The sequence below is a fragment of the Eumetopias jubatus genome, unplaced genomic scaffold, assembly GCF_037043125.1.
Source record: "Eumetopias jubatus isolate StellerSeaLion01/CBP00866 unplaced genomic scaffold, mEumJub1_p1.0 scaffold_6, whole genome shotgun sequence".
NCBI lineage: Eukaryota > Metazoa > Chordata > Mammalia > Carnivora > Otariidae > Eumetopias > Eumetopias jubatus.
In genome coordinates, this window is record NW_028274812.1 from 28,325,446 (window position 1) to 28,341,283 (window position 15,838).

At 37.0% G+C, this 15,838-nt stretch overlaps 1 protein-coding gene across 1 annotated transcript in view; it reads left to right on the plus strand.

The window, feature by feature from the left end:
- The window catches only part of MAP3K5 (mitogen-activated protein kinase kinase kinase 5), a 193,940-nt gene that overhangs the window by 84,435 nt on the left and 93,667 nt on the right, over positions 1-15,838 (plus strand). Inside the window, exon 8 of the mRNA XM_028121389.2 lies at positions 15,262-15,374. Within this exon, the coding sequence (XP_027977190.1) occupies positions 15,262-15,374 (113 nt within the window). The remainder of the gene's footprint in view (positions 1-15,261; positions 15,375-15,838) is intronic.

Below are 15,838 nucleotides of genomic sequence, written 5' to 3' on the forward strand. Positions count from 1 at the left end.
AGGCTGTTAGAGATCAAAGCCTTTTAACGGCAGGGTCCCTAGGAGTTGATCTTGTGTCACTCACGGACTTATTTGGTATTAAAAGAATGTCACTTTTACTGTAGGTTACCTATCCATAACCTGCCATTACTGTCATGTATATCCATACATCTGTTTGTCCTAAGGATGGCTAAGAAGTTCCCCCCGCCCTTTTGAAATAGGGTTTCTTTTCATGCCCTCACACTTGTAAAGCTTCTTCAGTATTTCTTAATGTTTTGAGCCAACTCCCACAGTGCTGCAAACACACTCATTCATATTGGTGTATTGGCATCGTCCCTAACCTCCCTTTCTGTTTGAGCTGAGAAGTGAAAAGCACATTGTCAAGGTGCTGACACAAGAGGGTGTCCCTGAGATTATGAGACATCCTGCCAGATTTACCCAGGATTATGTGTGTCCTGAGCCATGGTCCCACAGGGATGTTTCCACTGACTTTGTCTGAGCCGTGTGACGCCCTGAGTTTTCACTTGTCAAATGCTGGTGCGAGGCCAAGGGGAGGGATGTCGTGGCAGGTAGTCAGTCCCTCAGGCCTCTTTCCGTGGACATTTTCCATGGCCTGAATCATTTTTTGTTGGCTTGCAGAGACAGTGATGTCCTGACCATGGAAAGTTTGAGGATAGGAACTTTCACTCAAGAGTGTAAGAGCCCCAAGCAGTTGTGATTTCAGTGGCTCATCAAGCTCTTTCTTGCAATTCCCCATTTTAACACCTTTGATGAGTTCAGGGTCCTGCTCCATGTCAGAGGGAGAAACTGTTGCACTCCTCTGAGCACCAAATCTGGTGCAGGTATTGTAGCAAGGCACCATTTTAGGCCTGCGCACATCTATTTTCTGAGAGCTTTGTCTGGGGGGTCAGAATACAAAATTGGGAAATAAGAAAAAAGTTTATGGTTTAGATTTTTTTTAGTTTGCAGAATTGTGATACGTTGTTAGAATAATTTCTTTTTTTCTCTTCTGTTAGAACAAATTTGGTCGTTGAATCTTATCTGGGACAGAGGCTGGGTGGTTTGAATGAATGCATCCTGCTGATTTAAGTATAAAAAAGGACTAGTTCTCTGACATTTGATGTTTTTCATTGTCACTTCCTTCGTTATTTTTGTCCATTGAAGCTCTTGAGGCTGGCTAAAATAATGCTATTTTTCCTATACTTAAATTTCCATAATCCAACTTAAGGTAGGAAAAAACGCCTTTTTGACCTTTACATAATTAAACGGAGTTTAGCTTTCAGTCATGAAGAGGTTGTCACTTTTTATGATAGCGGTTCAACATAAAGTTAAATCTAAGTTAGAGAAAACAGTCATGGTGTCGGTCATAGGCTCTGGTTAGAGGGTGTTTGGGGCTGCGAGAGGATATCACACAAGATGACACAGTGACGCTGGGCGGATACTCAGCTTTCAAAGTAGGAAATATTATGACCCCAAAGCCTAGACTCACATCCTAAAAAGAGGCCACAGAGTTTGTGAAGTGACAGACTTAACTAGAATGGCCCAAGGAAATACTATGTACCGAGACTTGGAGAGCCATGGAAAATTCATTGCGAAGATTATCTCCGCGATTCCTTTGTTAACCTATTCCAACAAAGAAGTAACCACGAAATAGTCATGCTGAATTCACATGCAGAGTGGCTTACTTGGAACATTTTGTTATGTGCAGTATTTGTTCAATTGGTGGAAATAATTATCAATCCCTTAAAGTTTAGAGTTGACACAAGGTTTCTGTGTATGCTGTTAACTGTTGCAGACTTAGAAGCACCTTGTAAAGAAAGCAAGGCTGACCTTTTTTTCCTCCCGTTTTTACAAGCAAGGCCATTGAAACTCAAAGAACTTAAGTGAATTTTTTGACGTCCTGTTATTAATAAAAATCTCAAATCCATTTTTTTAGAGTCATTGTTGTTTTTACTACATCCTAGGCTCTCTTTCCTAGAATTTCCAGGAACAGACCTTTCCGGGAATGCCTGTACTGTTTTGTGGAAGAGGACTTTTTGGGAGACTGATATGAGATAAATATTGAGTCAACACTTGGAGACAGTGTGATCTTAGGCAAGATAACCTTTAGAAAATTCCATTTTCTTACTTAAAAAATAAGAATAATACTTACCTGTAGGAATTAGGAAGCTCTTAGCATCTTATAAGTAGCAGAATACCTTACTCCCATGGGCTTCAACAATAACACAACGTATTGAAGTCCAGAAGTGAGGCTGGGTCTGGAGTAGGTTGAGTCTGCAGCTTAAAAATGTCGGCTGAGTTCTATTCCCTCGTTAATGCTGTTGGTGGCTCTGCCCTCCAGCTGGCTATCTTAGCATTGCAAAGTGGCCATGGCCATCCCAGACATCAATCCAACTTAGCTACACCAAGGTCTGGAGAGGAAAGGAGGCCATCTTTTTCTTAGAACTGGGAAAGCAGGTTCATAAAAACCTACCCCAGACTTTCCTTACATTTCTTTATGCTTCTAGTATTCCATCGTCAGCCCAATACTACACAAATCCCTGGGAAGGAGGACGGGATTGTTACAGCTCCAACTGGCTTAGACTTACTGTTTTTGGAGGAATAAATGCTCTGTTGTGAGAATTAAAAGAAACAACATATGTTAAAGTCCTGGAATTTAGTAGGCATCTAGTGCTATAGCTGTAGTGTAGAATATGTGAAAATAGTTTGTATTTCTTTATATATTGTTATGTTTATCCACGTTCAACATGGACACTAACTAAATTAAGTTTCCCTTTTCCTAAAATATTCCTAAGGGTTTTCTTTCTCTTCTTTCTGCATCTAGCTGAACATTTAGCTGATGAGGGAAAAATTGCAGTCTGTATACTTTTTACATGGGCCTTATTTAAATTTCACATGCCAGAGCGGTTGTGGGGTCATGTGGGATAGGCCATGCTTGTTTGAAATCATATTTGGTTTTAGACATGATGGTATTCTCATTCTTCTTTTTCTTTTTTAAGATTTTATTTATTTGACAGAGAGACACAGCGAGAGAGGGAACACAAGCAGGGGGAGCGGGAGAGGGAGAAGCAGGGCTCCCGCTGAGCAAGGAGCCCGACGCGGGGCTCGATCCCAGGACCCTGGGATCATGACCTGAGCCGAAGACAGCCGCTTAACGACTGAGCCACCCAGGCGCCCCAGTATTCTCATTCTTAAGGGAAGATATGAAGTCATTTTCAGGACTTTGACAGGAAATTAGGTGCCTGTACAGTATTAGTGTAATCATGTCTCCTGTTGTAATGCCAAAAAAGATCCATACCCAGGAAATTGAAAGCATTAAGCCTGTTTTTAGCATTAATATGTTCGTTTTTCCATAGTAACTTGAGAAAGGACAGATAGCTTTGCCTTATCAAATAATTTTCTTTTACGTCAGTGACTGTTATTCAAACAGTAATGTGTGCCTAATAACTACTTACTTTTTACATTATTAATGGGATTGGCTTTACTTTGGGAGAGTTATGTAACAAGCCAATCGACATACAAATAGAGACCAATGACTATTTTCCATTTGGCAGATTAGCCCTTTTTTCTTTTTCTTGGCTTCAAGATATCTTTCTCTGTGTTCTCTCCATTTCCACTACCTTCTATGCCCCCCCGAGTCTTACATCACCATCATTCCACTGACATCATTTTTGGTCAGTCCTTTATTGTGTCTGTTAGGTGAGTTTCCAAATTTTAGATGATTTTTTTAGAACTCAAAGCCTGAAGAGTTCGTAGTAACTCAACATGACCCCTAGCTCATATATATCCAGATGTAGATGGCTCCTAAGGGACCAACAGCTCCAGCATGACCTGGAGACCCAGGTAGAACATACAGTGTGCCCACAGTTGCTTTATAAGCAAGCACCCTGGTAAATTGGTTGCATGCCTTGACCTTGCTTTAATGTCACACCCAGCAAATGATAGATTGGATGAAGCTCTGTTATGGCCTGACCAAGTTGAAATCCAGGAATGGTAATATTCAGGATGTCCCTGTAGAGGTTCCTAATTGCAGCTAACAAGTACTGAGCACCTAAGGAGGGCAACTAAAGCTTGCTTTATGTAACTCAGTTGTCAGAGGATTGAGTGAGAAAACTTGATGTTTGCCAAGCATTATGCTGAAAGGAAGGAAAATTTGAAAGAATGGGGTCATTTCACTCACCGAATGAAAGCAATCATTTCTAAGCCTGGCTGAACATCACAGTTGTTTGTGGAGTTTTTCAACTATGTGGAGGGAGAGTTCTTTGCCCCTGGAGTTTCTGCTTAGTGAGTCCATGTTGTTGACTAGATTAACCACAACTGATAATATGCTTATTCTCTTTTTAGTAAAGGTTTAGGTTTTCTCCATATTTTGTTGTCACTCCCTTCTCCTAAATCTTTACTGTTCTTCACATCCTTAAAGATAAATTTTAAACTCCTGACCCCACTTTTACCTGCCTTTTAGAACTTTCCCAAATGTGTCTCCTCCCATCTTCCCAGCCTTCTTAGAATATGAGTTTTACATTTTAATTTGAGAGAATTGGCAGTTATTGGAAGGGTAAGTTTAGAATGGTCAGAAACATGTGAAAACAATTCACTCTCAAGAGCGATCAAATAAGTACACATTAAAATCCCAAGCTATGCTTTCTTGTTGTTATCAATTGGCAAAGATGAAAAGAGATGAGAATACTTCATTTTGGCATGAATGCAATGGAAAGGTCTCTCTCCTACACTGCTCTTAGGAAAGTGAATGAATTGGTAAGACCTTTCTGGGAAGCAATTTGACATTATGCATCAAGAGCCTTGAAATAATTCATGTTCTTTAATCCAGTTATGTCCTTTGGAAACTATCCTAAAGAAACAGCAGAAATGGAAAGAAAGGTGTGTTTGCAACAATGTTTACTACCTGAATTTTATGGTAACAAAAAATTGGAAGAAATCTAAATGTCCAACATTTGGGGAAAATGTTAAGCGAAGGATAACCCCCATGTGATGGAATATCATTCATTCAAAATTGTGGGGGTGGGCTTTGGTGGTAAAAATATAGGTACCATAAAACTTACCATTTTAACTGTTTGATGTGTATAGTTCAGTAGCATTAAGTACATTCACATTGCTGTGCAACCATCGCCACTCTCCACCCACAACACTTCTCATCTTACAAAACTCAAACTCTATACCCATTAGACAACTTCCCATTTTCCCCAACTCCCAGCCCCTGGCGACCACCATTCTACTCTGTCTCTATGAATCTGACTCCTCTAGGTATTTCATATAGGTGGAATCAAATGGTATTTGTCTTTTTCGCAACTGGCTTGTTTCACTTACCATAACGTTCTCAAGGTCCATCCATGTTGTAACATGTGTCAAAACTTTCTTTTTTAAGGTTGAGTAATACTCTATCTTATGTATACACCATATTCTATTTATCCATTCATCCATTGACGGACCTCTGTTTTGTTTTCACCTTTTGGGCCATTGTGAATAATGCTGCTATGAACATTGGTGTACAAATATCTGTACATAAAGAACACTTTATGTAGTGTTCTACATAAGTCAGTTAGATTAACTTTAACCAAGTTAATCTTCTTTTGGGTATATACCCAGAAGAAAATGATGGTTTAAAAAAAAATTGATAGTAACATGCGTCATGCTATCCAATCAAAATTTAAAAACAGATTATAAAAATAACATGATTCTCTTTATTTGGAAAAAAAAAGTCCATGAAGAGGAAAAGGACTGGAAGAAGATAGTTAGAATTTGGGGTTATTTTATTTTCTTCCTGACTTTTCTGTTATAATAAGGATCATATACAAATAAGTAGTTTGAAATGAAGAGAGGGTTTCCCCCCATCTACAGACCAAATTAACAGAGTGATTTGGCACTAGTTTTCTTCTCATACTGTCCTGCTTTGTCTGTGAGTTTTTTTATGAGTGATAATTTAAGACATATCCCTAGAGATGCAAAGCACCATGAAATTCTAATTTAATTACTTTTATGTCTCCCAGAAAGAATCACAGCTGTTATATCACAAAGCAGGAAAAATGACAGCTAAGTAGAGAGAACTTGACTTGAGCTCAGTTTCTTCTTTGATAGAAAGTAAATGCTCTTTAGCTAGAAATAATCAACTCAAGAATATTTCCTTTATTCTTGACTTTGTTGAACATCTCAGAGCAGATGCAAAAAATGAACTGTCTTTGTTATAAAGACTTCGTCACTCGCTTCATAATCAAGTACTTGCCTCTTTTAGAGCTAGCTTGCAATCAGGTGACAAATACAGTTGCTAATAATAAGGCAGCCTTGAACAAAAATCTATTGCTTTGGAAGCTCGACTAAGAAGTTTGCATCTTTTCAATGTAATGATGAATTGAAGAATAAAGTATTTACTTTTTTTCCAGTAAACATTTAGTACTAAAATAGGAAAAAATCAACAATAGTGGACATAACTTCATACCGTTACCCAAATGTAGTCACTAGAATCTTCTTAAGATGTGAATATCTGGTTTCATCCTTAAGATTTCTTTATTTCATGAAGTCATCTTTAATTTAGCTTACTCACCTCTAGCCATTTTATTTCTTTATCTTTATAGATAGTTTTACACTAATAATCAGTTTATAGATTTCTTTATGTAAGGACTAATGTTCACATTCATTTATCCTCTTGCTAGTTAAATGGTGAAGTTCTCAACAACATAAAACTTCTTTGGGACATTTTTATGGACACGTTCAGCAGTATTGCCATATCAATCTTTTGAAAAATAATAAGATCAATCAAATATATTTTGTGACAAACACCATTCTTTCCAAGAATATATCAATACCTCTTTCTGTTGTATATAGAATATAAACTTTATCCTTGATATAAAAGCAGTTCTTCCTGCTTTTATTTCTCATAATTTTTCCTGTTTCACCCAACTTCCTTTTACTAAAAAAACAAAAACAAAACAAAATCAAAAAACCAGAAAGTCATGAAAAAGGGCTAAAAAATTTTTTTTTGAACATACACCAGAGGATAGGCAGGGTAATACTGAGAAGAGGGCTCAGCTTTGGAATTGAGCAGAATTAGGTCAAGCTCCTACTCTACCACTTCTAATGTGCATGACTTAATATGTCTAGTCTTTAGTGTCCTGATCAGTAATCTTGAGAGAATCCTCTCTGCCTTAAAGAATTATCAGAATTAGAAATATTATGCTTGAAGTGTCTAATGCAATACTTTGTACCTAGTAGGTGCTCAGTAATGAGAGGCAGCTAATACTGGTTTGTCTGTTTGGTATTGTTTCCATTTGGTATTAATCACAGCTTTCTTGGGTGGAGAATGTCATCTGTGCTATGTCATATTATTGTTAGAAATAGACTATCCCTGTTCATAGGAAAGCGATCTATCCCACCCATGACACCAGGTTTGGGTGTATGTCTTGGTTCATGCTCATTATTAGCAGGAGCTTTAAAAGCCATGTTGTGGTTGTGCTGTGTGTGTTTTTCCTTGGTTATTTTCTGGAAAAAACTGCTCCTTCAGGCTGGGTCCCAGAAGGAAAACAATGTGGAGCAGAGCTGAGCCAACCAACATAGAAATGTGGCATTATTATTATTAGCAACTGGGATTGCTAGCTACTGGGATTTGCAGTTGTTTGATACCGTGACACACTTACCCTAAAATGACTGATACATCACCTTCAGCTAAAATGGATACTTTCATTCTTTTAACATCTATATGTTAACATCTATATTTTAACATTATTTTAGCATCTGTATTTTAACAATAATTTATCAAGTTTGAGTCTTAAAAAAAACAATGAAATGATAAAATATGTTTGGAAAATTAGCATCAAGGAACAAGAGAATACAGATATGCCCATAATAAGGATCAACGTGCTTGGTATAGCTGACCTCCAAGCCAAAAGGTATTTTAGTAGAGCATGAAAAAAGAATCATATGCTACTTCTTCGGAAGAAACTGTGCACTCCCTAGCCATAAATTAAAGGAATTTCTCATATAAGATGCTCTATAGACAACAGTGAAAGCTATGTAAACAATCCTTGATATTTTTATTAAATAGTGAATTTCAACTACTTTAAATTGTATTGTGGTGAAGATGATATGCAGTGCACTAATTTAATGTGGTCTAAGGGTGTAGCTTTCAGGTCATATGGTTTCTATCAAAGTCAGGGTTTAGACTGCTGAAAAAAGTGAATAGATTTTTTTTAAGATTTTATTTATTTATTTATTTATTTATTTATTTATTTATTTGACAGAGAGATAGAGAGAGAGGACAAGTAGGCAGAGAGGCAGGCAGAGAGAGAGGGAGAAGCAGGCTCTCCACTGAGCAGGGAGCCAGACCCGGGGCTCGATCCCAGGACCCTAGGATTACCACCCGAACCGAAGACAGCTGCTCAATGGACTGAGCCACTCAGGCACCCTGAATAGATTATTTGAGTCTCCTATGAACCACTGCCTTTATCACTTGTCTCAGCTTGGTTCTTGGTAAGAAGTGGATGCAGACTTTCTTCATTCAGCAAGTATTTCATATTCTCCTGCAACATGCCAGGCATCCTAATGATCCAGGCATTGGAGATTCAGTGGCCAACAAGACTGACAAGGTCCTTGCTCTCATGGAGCTTGCACTCTATTGGGGGAGATAGCTAATAGAATAAAAAGTGATTTGAGATTGTTATAAATTCTGTAACAGATATAGAATTATACAGAGTTTCCATTTTTTTTCTTAAATCGTTACTGTGTGGTTTTCAAGAAAATTTTCCATTTTACCTAAGTTGCCATATTTATTGGCATAAAGTTATTCTGAATATCCTTTTACTTTTAAAGATTTTATTTTGGGGGCACTTGGATGGCTCAGTGGGTTAAGCATCTGCCTTCGGCTCAGGTCATGATCCCAGGGTCCTGGGATTGAGCCTTATATCGAGCTCCCTGCTGAGCAAGGAGTCTGCTTCTCCTTCTGCCCCTCCCCAACCGCTCATGCTTGCTCGCTTTCTCTCTCTCTCTCTGAAATAAATAAATAAAACTTAAAAATAAAATAAAATAAATATTTAAAACATTTAAAAAATATGTTTTATTTTTAAGTAATCTCTGTACCCTATGTGGGGCTTGAACTCACAACCCTGAGATTGAGTCACATGCTCTCCCAATTAAGCCAGCCTGGCACCCCTCCTTTTACTTTCTTTTTAATGCTAACAGGACCTATATTAATGTACTCCTGGTAGTGTAGCATAACAGTAATTTATATTCTCTCTCTCGTCTGATGAGCAATTTGCCTTGGAGTTTATCATTTTATTAATCTTCTCATAGAACCAACTTTTGGCACTGCCAATTTTCTTTATTGCACTTTTTATTTCGTTAATTTCTGCTCTTTACTTTATTGTATCTTTCCTTCTACTTTGGGAATAATATGCTGTAATTTCTCTAGATGGGAGCTTACAGCATTGATTTTTCAACCTTGCTCTCTTCCCAACATATGCATTTAAAGGTATAAATTATTCTGCATCCCAGAAATTTTGATATATTGAACTTTCAATATTGTTCAGCTCAAATATCTTTTCATTTTCAGCATGACTTCTCTGACCCCTGGGCTATTCAGAAGGTTACCCAATGTCCAAACATATCTTTCTTTTTTGTTCTGTAATTTAGTTCTGTTGTGGCACGAGAACACATTCTGCATTATTTCAGTTCTTTGAAATTTGTTGGTAAGTGCCTTATGGCCCAGGATATGGTGTGCTGTTGTTGGGTGTAGTGTTCTACATAAGTCAGTTAGATTAACTTTAACCAAGTTAATCTTATTATTCAGATCTTCCATATCCTCATTGATATTTTTTGTCTGCTTATTTGATCATCACTGAAAAGTGTTTTAAAATCTCCAGCTATAAATATGAATTTGTCTGATTTTTAGTTCTTTCAATTTTTGCTTTTAGATGTTTTGAAGCCATATTAATAAGTATGTTTAGGACTATAAATTTTTTCAGATAAATTTTATCATTATGAAATGTCCCTCCTATGTCTTGTAATAACTTTTGCTGTAAAGTCAGTTTTGTCTGACATTAATATATAATCACAACAGACTTCTTTGGGGTAGTATTTGAGTGATACATCTTTATGCATCATTTTATTTTCAACTTAACTGTGTCCTTATATTTATAGTGTGTCTCTTAAATGTATATAATTGAAATTGCTCCTTCCTTCCTTCCTTCTTTCCTTCCTTCCTTCCTTCCTTCCTTCCTTTCCTGTTGTTCAGTCTAACTTGACAAATCTCTTTTATTTGTAGTGTTTGGGTCACTTATATTTATTGTGATAAATAATGCACAATATTTATCACATGTTGCAGTTATATTTACCATCTTGCTATTTATTTTCTATTTGTTTCATTGTTCTTTTGTCTTTTAGTCTTCCATTCCCCCTTATTTTCTATTAATTTAGTATTATATTTTATCCTCTATTAGCCCTTTACTAATACTTTTTATATTATTAGTTTAGTAGTTCCCTAGAGATTGCCATCTACATCCTTGACTTTTATTGTCTACCTTAAATTTGTACTTTACCACCTCCTGAACAAGGAAAGAAACCTAGGGGAGTTTAAATATTCAACAGTTCTTATGTCATTGCATTATCTTTTGGCTTCCAAAGTTTGTATTGCTAAGTCAGCTATCAATTTTATTGTTCCTTTATAGGTGATGTATCTTTTTCATTCTGGCTGATTTTAAGACTTTTATGTGTCTTTGGTTTCAGCATTTAGACTGTGATTATTTCATTTTCTCCTAACTTGAAGTTGCTGAGCTTCTTGAATCTGTGGGTTAATGTTTTCAACAGTTTGGGAATATTTTTGGTCATTATGTCTTCAGATATTTCTTGTGTTCTATATTCTCTCTCTCTTCTTTCTGGAGTTACAATAATACATATATTAGACAATTTAACTATGTCCCATATGTCTCATGCTTTGTTGTGTTTTCCCCCTCTTTTTTTCTCTCTCTGCTTCCATTTAGACACTTTATATTGACCTGTTCATTTCACCACATCTGTCTTTTGTTCTGTGTGGTCTGCTATTAAACCCATACAAAGATTCTTTTTGATTCTTCTTTTTAAGATTCCAACCCCTTGATGAAATTGTTTATCTTTTTATCCCTTTTGTCCATCTTTTTCTTGATTTTTATCATATTTGTAATAATTAGTTTAAACTCCTTGTTTATAAACTCCAACATCTGAATTATCTCTGAGTCAGCTGCTCTTGTCTGTTTTTGCTCTTTTGTTTATTGGTCACATTTTTCTGGCTTTTTGCATGTCTCATAGTTATTGTATCCCATACATTTTGTATTTAAGAATTTTCAAGACTGAAGATGGTTTATTTTCTCTCTCAGAAAGTTCTCACTTTCCTTTCTTAGCTGGATAGGATAAGAAGCTGATTACTTCAAAAAATGCAATTGAGTTGGGGCACCTGGGTAGGGCAGTTAGTTAAGCATCTGACTCTTGGTTTTGGCTCAGGTCGTGATCTCAGGGTCCTTAGATTGAGCCTACATGGGGTTCCACACTCAGCACGGAGTCCATTTAAGATTCTTTCTCCCTTGGGGTGCCTGGGTGGCTCAGATGGTTAAGCGTCTGCCTTCAACTCAGGTCATGATCTCCGGGTACTGGGCTGGAGCCCCACATCCGGCTCCCAGCTGGCTCAGCAGGGAGTCTGCTTCTCCCTCTCCCTCTGCCTCTCCCCCTGCTTGTGTGCTCTCTCTGTTTCTCTCTCTCTCTCAAATGAATAAATAAAATCTTTAAAAAAAAAAAGATTCTTTCTCCTTTACCCTCTGCCCCTCTCCCCCCCTCAAATAAATAAATAAGTCTTTATAGAAAAATGCTATTGAGTTGAGTTGGTCTGGGTTTCAGTTTTAGTTGACCCAGTCTATCTTGATTTTGTCTCAGCTTTTGATTAAGAGCCAAGCAGGTCTCTATCTACTTATCCTTAAGTACTGTGGGCAATTTCATATCTGCCTTTTGCAGTTTTGAGTTTAACTCTTTGTTCTTTCACATCATACAGCTCTAAAATTGGGTAATTTTTTTAAGGAGGAGATTGTCATATATTTGTTGCAGGCTCCGCTCACTAAGTCCTGCCAGACTTGAGGAGATTTCACTTTGCCATCCCAGCCCTAACTCATCTCCCAGCCTCCTGTACAACCCAGTATTCAGCAACTGTCCTGTGGAGAAAACTGGCTACATGTTTGAGGCTCCTCCAGGTTTCATTCCATCTTGCCAACCCATGCAACTATCAGGAAATCCACTAGTTTCTCTTTTCCCTGGTAGTTTCAGAGAGGAAGTTTCTCTGTCTATGCCAAGCCCAACCCTCATATTGTGGTCAGAATGAGCAAATGCCCCTATAGAAGACAAAGCAATTCAGCTCAGCTTGGAAGGGGACTTCCCTCTCTGAAGCTTTATTTCAATGATGTTTTTAATTGTTGCTTCCATCGATCTCCAGTGTCTATAAAAATATGTTTTCGATTATGTATCCTTCCGCCCATAGTTGTTATAGCAGAAGTGATGGCTTCTAAATAGACTACTACATCTACTTTGAAGCTAAAGTTTCCCCCCCCCCGGCATTGAATATTCTTCTAGAATCTATCTAAATCTAAACCATCTATTATATGGTTATATAGCTTTCAAACATTTGGAATACATTTTATTCCCTATCACACTTTATAATATTGTTGGAAATTTAGAGTACTTTTTTCAACTTATAACAAATATCCTTGTAACTGAATTTTTGATTACATATTTGAGCTTTTTCTTAGTATAATTCATAGATGTGTAATTGTCATGTCAACAGATATGCATAATTTTTTTAAATTTTACAATTTTGACATCTATTGGCAAATTTCAACCAAGAAATACTGTACTAATTTATGTTGATGGTGTGTGAGAATTCTTAATTCCTATGAGTGGTATATTAATAATATATGACAGGATTTTATTTCTCTTGTAACACACCTACATGTTATCTTAATCGCCAGGAGAATCCAGAAGATGTTAAGACTTTCTCCTCAATACTGAAGTCATTGTCATGGAGTGCTATGAATACTAGAAATATATAAATTAATAATTTTATTGGCATTCATATTTTGGTTAAAAACATAAAAATATGTATTGTTTATGGGAACATAAAAACAGATGTAAGCCAAACTTTTCATTTTGGTTGGTTTTGGCACATAGGAAGTCCTTAGTCAATTTTTATTGATTAATTTGGGCATGTCCTGGTTTTTGCATTTTTCCTTTAATATCTTTAAGAGAAATTCCTTGTTCTTTGGTTTCAGGAGAAATGAGAGAATTTATTTGTTGAAAATATTGCATATCTTTTTTTTTTTAAGATTTTATTTACTTATTTGAGAAAGAGAATGAGAGAGAGAGAGCACGAGAGGGAAGAGGGCCAGAGGGAGAAGCAGACTCCCTGCTGAGCAGGGAGCCCGATGTGGGACTCGATCCTGGGACTCCAGGATCATGACCTGAGCCGAAGGCAGTCGCTTAACCAACTGAGCCACCCAGGCGCCCGAAAATATTGCATATCTTGATATGAATTGGTAGAAAAGAAAGCATACAACTTCTTTCTTCTTCTATACTCTTTTTAGTGGGACCTTCTACTTGCATCTGAACAAACACAAAAACCTTTGAGACTTACATGAGTCTAAGATTTAAAAATCATGTCTTTCCTTTATATGACTAGTTTTAAGTATCAGCAGTCTGGGAGCATGTTTTTTCCATCTTAGAATTGGGAAACACCTATTCTTCTGGAGAGGTAAAAATGCTTTTTGATCATCAACAGTGATGCACTTGGAAATTTTCTATTCTTCCTCCATCTCCATAATTATTTGAGCCAACTAGTTAAGATTAATACTTACTTGATTTTTGTTTCCATTCAGAGATACTTGTTCTATTTAAAAAGTAAGACCCGGGGTGCCTGGCTGGCTCAGTGGGTTAAGCGTTTGACTCTTGGTTTTGACTCATGTCATGATCTCATGGGTAGTGGGATCAAGCGCTGCGTCAGGCTCTGTGCTCAGCAGAGTCTGCTTGAGATTCTCTCCCTCTGCCCCTCTCCCCACTCACACATGCGCACATGCTCTCTCTCTCTCAAATACATAAATCTTAAAAAAAAAACAAACTTGACTATCGTGCATTAGAAGTGACTATTGTGCATTAATAAAAATTAGGATCCTTAATATCCAGAAAAATGTACTTTTTCTTTCCTTTTGAAGTTTAACTTATCATTTTAAGTTATGGAAAATTTCAAGCATGTATAAAAGCCAAGAGTATACTGTAATGCACACTGGTATGCCTGCCACCACTTTTGCTATTCCTATCTTTTATTTTAACAGTTAATGACTTAAGTGGGAATGCCTTTATCTTGGACTTGTAATGTATTTTTTTCCATATAACCTTTTTTTTTTGTATCATCAAATGGTCATTCATTCAGTATGTACTCCTTAAATTTTCCTTAATCTGACTTTTTAAAATAAAGACTTCATTTTTCATGTTTGTCTCAAGCAATTACTAATGGTCACCAGGGTGTTTATTTTTTTTTTCTTAGTGATCCCAAATGTAATAATATTGAATATTGTTGCCTGTTAAATGATGTATGTGAGGAAATCCTTGGACAGAATCTAAGAAGTATTACCTTGAAAATACAGTGGATGTGCAAACACTGAAGTCTTTTCAGATGTCCAAGTGTTTTTCAAAGGTTGATATTTAGTTTCCTGCATATTCAGAAAAGGGTTCTTATTCTCTTTGAGCCAAAATTAGTATGCATAGGCACAGTCTCTGTTTTTCTTAGTTTCTTAGTGCGATTGGCATTCTTTATTTCATTTCCGCATCACACTTATGAAACTCATTGTCTCACTGTGTTACCTAGATGGTACCTTCATTGCTTTGTGTGTTTTTAAGGCTTTTTAAAAACCACTTTTAAAAATAGTTACAGGGTTCTTGTTTTTTAATTACCACTGCTTACACATGTACACACACACACACACACACACTCTGTTACATTTCTGGTAGATTGTTGAAAAGAGGATTTTTTTTAAAAGACAGAGGCTACTATGATACAGGTAAGCTAAGCAGGGGACTGCAGTGGGGCCGAGGGCAAGGAGAGGCAGTTACTTAAGCATTAAATTCTAATAGCACAGCACACTACATTCTGGGGTGAAGGCCAGTGGAATATTTTTGCTTGCTCAGGCTTTGGAGTTATGCAAACAGAAGCTATTGCACACCCAGAGTTTCATGATTGAGGAAGTAAACTTGTACATTTGTTTTTTTTAATAGGTTCAAAAAGGCATTTGAATCTGAGCCATCACTACAGTCAGGAATTAATTACGCGGTCCTTCTCCTGGCGGCTGGGCATCAGTTTGAATCTTCCTTTGAGCTCCGGAAAGTTGGTAATTACAGCTTGATATTTTACATGGAAATCAAGAAACTGGACCCAACTTGGTACAAAGAAAAAGAATCATTGACAGATAGAACCTTTGCTTTTTGTTACTATTTCTATAGATTTTCTATTACTGTATCTCCTTGTTTAGCGTTTCATACTATTGTACAGAATCCTGATATTGGGATGTCATTTGGTTTTTAGTGTATTTTGCCTGTTTCTAAAAACACCCTCATTAATATTTATTGTTCCAGCACAAATTAATATTGAAAATATGGGCTCTGCTTTCAGCCCCAACTCCCAAATAGGGTAGTGTTTGGAACATCAGGAACATTTCCTATTTTAGATTTAGAGGAGGAGGTGGAGAGAAAAAGGAGAAGAAGAAGAAGAAGGGGGCATCTGGGTGGCTCAGTCGTTAAGTGTCTGCCTTCGGCTTGGGTCGTGGTCCCAGGGTCCTGGGATCGAGCCCCGCAT